We start from the raw sequence: 2,134 nt of genomic DNA on the forward strand, positions 1-2,134 counted from the left end.
GCACAGATTCCTGCATCTAGATTTTTCTGTGCGTAAGTACATTTCGGCTTTTGTGCCTACGTCATGTTATAGTGTGAATTCTACGCACAGCGTTATGCATGAGGCCCCTGGAGTTTTCTACATTTTACATGGAGTCTTCGTTCCCTCACAAGCGGTGTCCTGTCTTGCACTCCGTTATTTCGCTTACAGAGCTCACCTCCTAAACAGTCAAAGAAAGCTTTCCCTACTGATCAGTTTATCTCCTGCCACTCTCGTTGTGTATTTCTGACACCACAAACACTCCTGCTTATTGTCTCCTGACTCCCTGCTCCACACCTTCCCTTCTCTCCTCACTTCTCCTGTCCGCCCCTCACAGAGCAGAAGCCCCTCAGCCAGTCCCATCACTTACAGCTTTCCGCCCTTTCTGCCCCCATACTGAGCATCACAAGCTGCCTGCACACCACAATATATTAACACAACCTGAAATAACAGAATATATAAAGAAAATTACAATGCAGTAGACCATTAACAATAATACAGAATAACATTACCATTACTGGTTTCCATTTTCAGCACATTTTTCCATTATTTCAGCATCCCGCTTTATATCGTTCACTGTTGGCCTTCCTACTCCGTCATTGAAGCAATACTTGAAGAGCTGTTGCTGTTTCATAAACGTTTAATAAGTTCAAACAGCACACACATATGTTGATAGGCCATAACAATGCATAGTAGTTTAGTTTAATTATAACAAAATAGAAAAGCTACAAGCCGCTATTAAAGCTGAAGGTACGTAATGGACACTGAGATTTCTGTTGTTCCAATGTGCAGATGTGCAATGTGTAGTAATCAGGAGACGCTGGCGTGCACAAGGTTGGGTTTTTGTTATTTAGTCCTGACAGTTAATCAAGTGACAGATAATCGAGTTTTACTGCAGATGAATAGATTTCTCTGTCACATTAAATGTACAAATTCCTTAACTCAAAGTTATTCAAACAGTTTCCATTAAACACTAAACGTCACTCACCTGCTTTTCTTCTCTTTCTGTCTCCAGCTCAACCATTTCATGATTTTTATGTCTTGTCACCACACACATCGTGCAGATACAGGAATCATCGGTTTTACAGAATATCTCCAGACTTTTCTGATGTTTCTCACAGAGTTTCTCCTTCAGATTTCTATTAGGATCAACCAGCTTGTGATCCTTCCAGGCAGCTAGTTCATTGTGAAGCTGCAGGTGAGTCTGACAGTAGGAGGCCGGGCAAGTGAGACAGGACTTCACCACTCTGAACTTCTTACCAGTACAGAAGTCACACTCCACGTCTCCAGGGCCAGCATAATTCTGAGGAGGATGAGATCTGAGTGCCGTCTTCTTTAATTTCTTGATGACTTCATTCAGCAGAGTGTTTCTGTTCAGCTCAGGTCTTGTGGTGAAGGTGTGTCTGCACTGAGGACAGCTGCTCTCTTGACTCTTTTCCCAGCAGTCCGTGAGGCACTTCAGGCAGAAATTATGACCACAGGGGATGGTGACGGGGTCAGTCAGGGTGTCTAGACACACCGAGCAGGTGAACTCGTCCTGTGATACAAACAGCTGGGCTTCAGCCATCATCAGTCTGAGGAGAGGCAGGCAGAGAGAATCAGTCAGACAGACAAGGAAGTGACTTGTGAAGAAACCAAAGTGAAAGTTTTTCTCTTTTCAGTGAGGAAGAGGAGGAGGAGATTTAAGGAGAAAACTGAGAGCTCACAGTGAGAACATCTGAGGAGACACTGAGGGTGAACAGTTAATGTGAGACAGGAGCTCAGAGAGTGAAGACCACCAAGTGACAGAAGAGATGACCTGTCACAGGGGGTCTGCTAAAGTGTCATTCACGTCAGTATTTCTTATTCATTCATTAATACACACTGAAGTCCACATCAGACTCCATATTAGTCCTCTTTATTAAACAAATGATCCATCTCATAATAAGTTCTCCACTCCTGCTTATCAATAATGAATTTTTGTGTTTTTCTTTATCCATGCCTGGAATTTATCAGATTATTCAGTAAAGACCCCAAATGAATCCCACTCAGTTTAAGAAACAAAATAATATGATAAATTAATAAACACAAGGATAGTAGAAATATGAAAACATCTTAAAAACTGATAACAGACAGA

General features: G+C 42.1%; 1 protein-coding gene across 1 annotated transcript; it reads right to left on the reverse strand.

Annotated features, from left to right (window-relative positions):
- Nucleotides 1–843: 843 nt before the first annotated feature.
- On the reverse strand, nucleotides 844–1,585 carry LOC120528688 (E3 ubiquitin/ISG15 ligase TRIM25-like). The gene has a single exon (XM_039752848.1). It carries the CDS (start codon nucleotides 1,583–1,585, stop codon nucleotides 992–994), a length of 594 nt encoding a protein of 197 aa, XP_039608782.1. The 3' UTR covers nucleotides 844–991.
- Nucleotides 1,586–2,134: the final 549 nt, after the last annotated feature.

This window comes from Polypterus senegalus, chromosome 4 (genome assembly GCF_016835505.1).
Source record: "Polypterus senegalus isolate Bchr_013 chromosome 4, ASM1683550v1, whole genome shotgun sequence".
Lineage (NCBI taxonomy): Eukaryota > Metazoa > Chordata > Cladistia > Polypteriformes > Polypteridae > Polypterus > Polypterus senegalus.

Bases quoted from the DNA above. Each gene is read 5' to 3' on its own strand.
- LOC120528688 (XM_039752848.1), bottom strand. From the start codon at position 1,585: ATGGCTGAAGCCCAGCTGTTTGTATCACAGGACGAGTTCACCTGCTCG.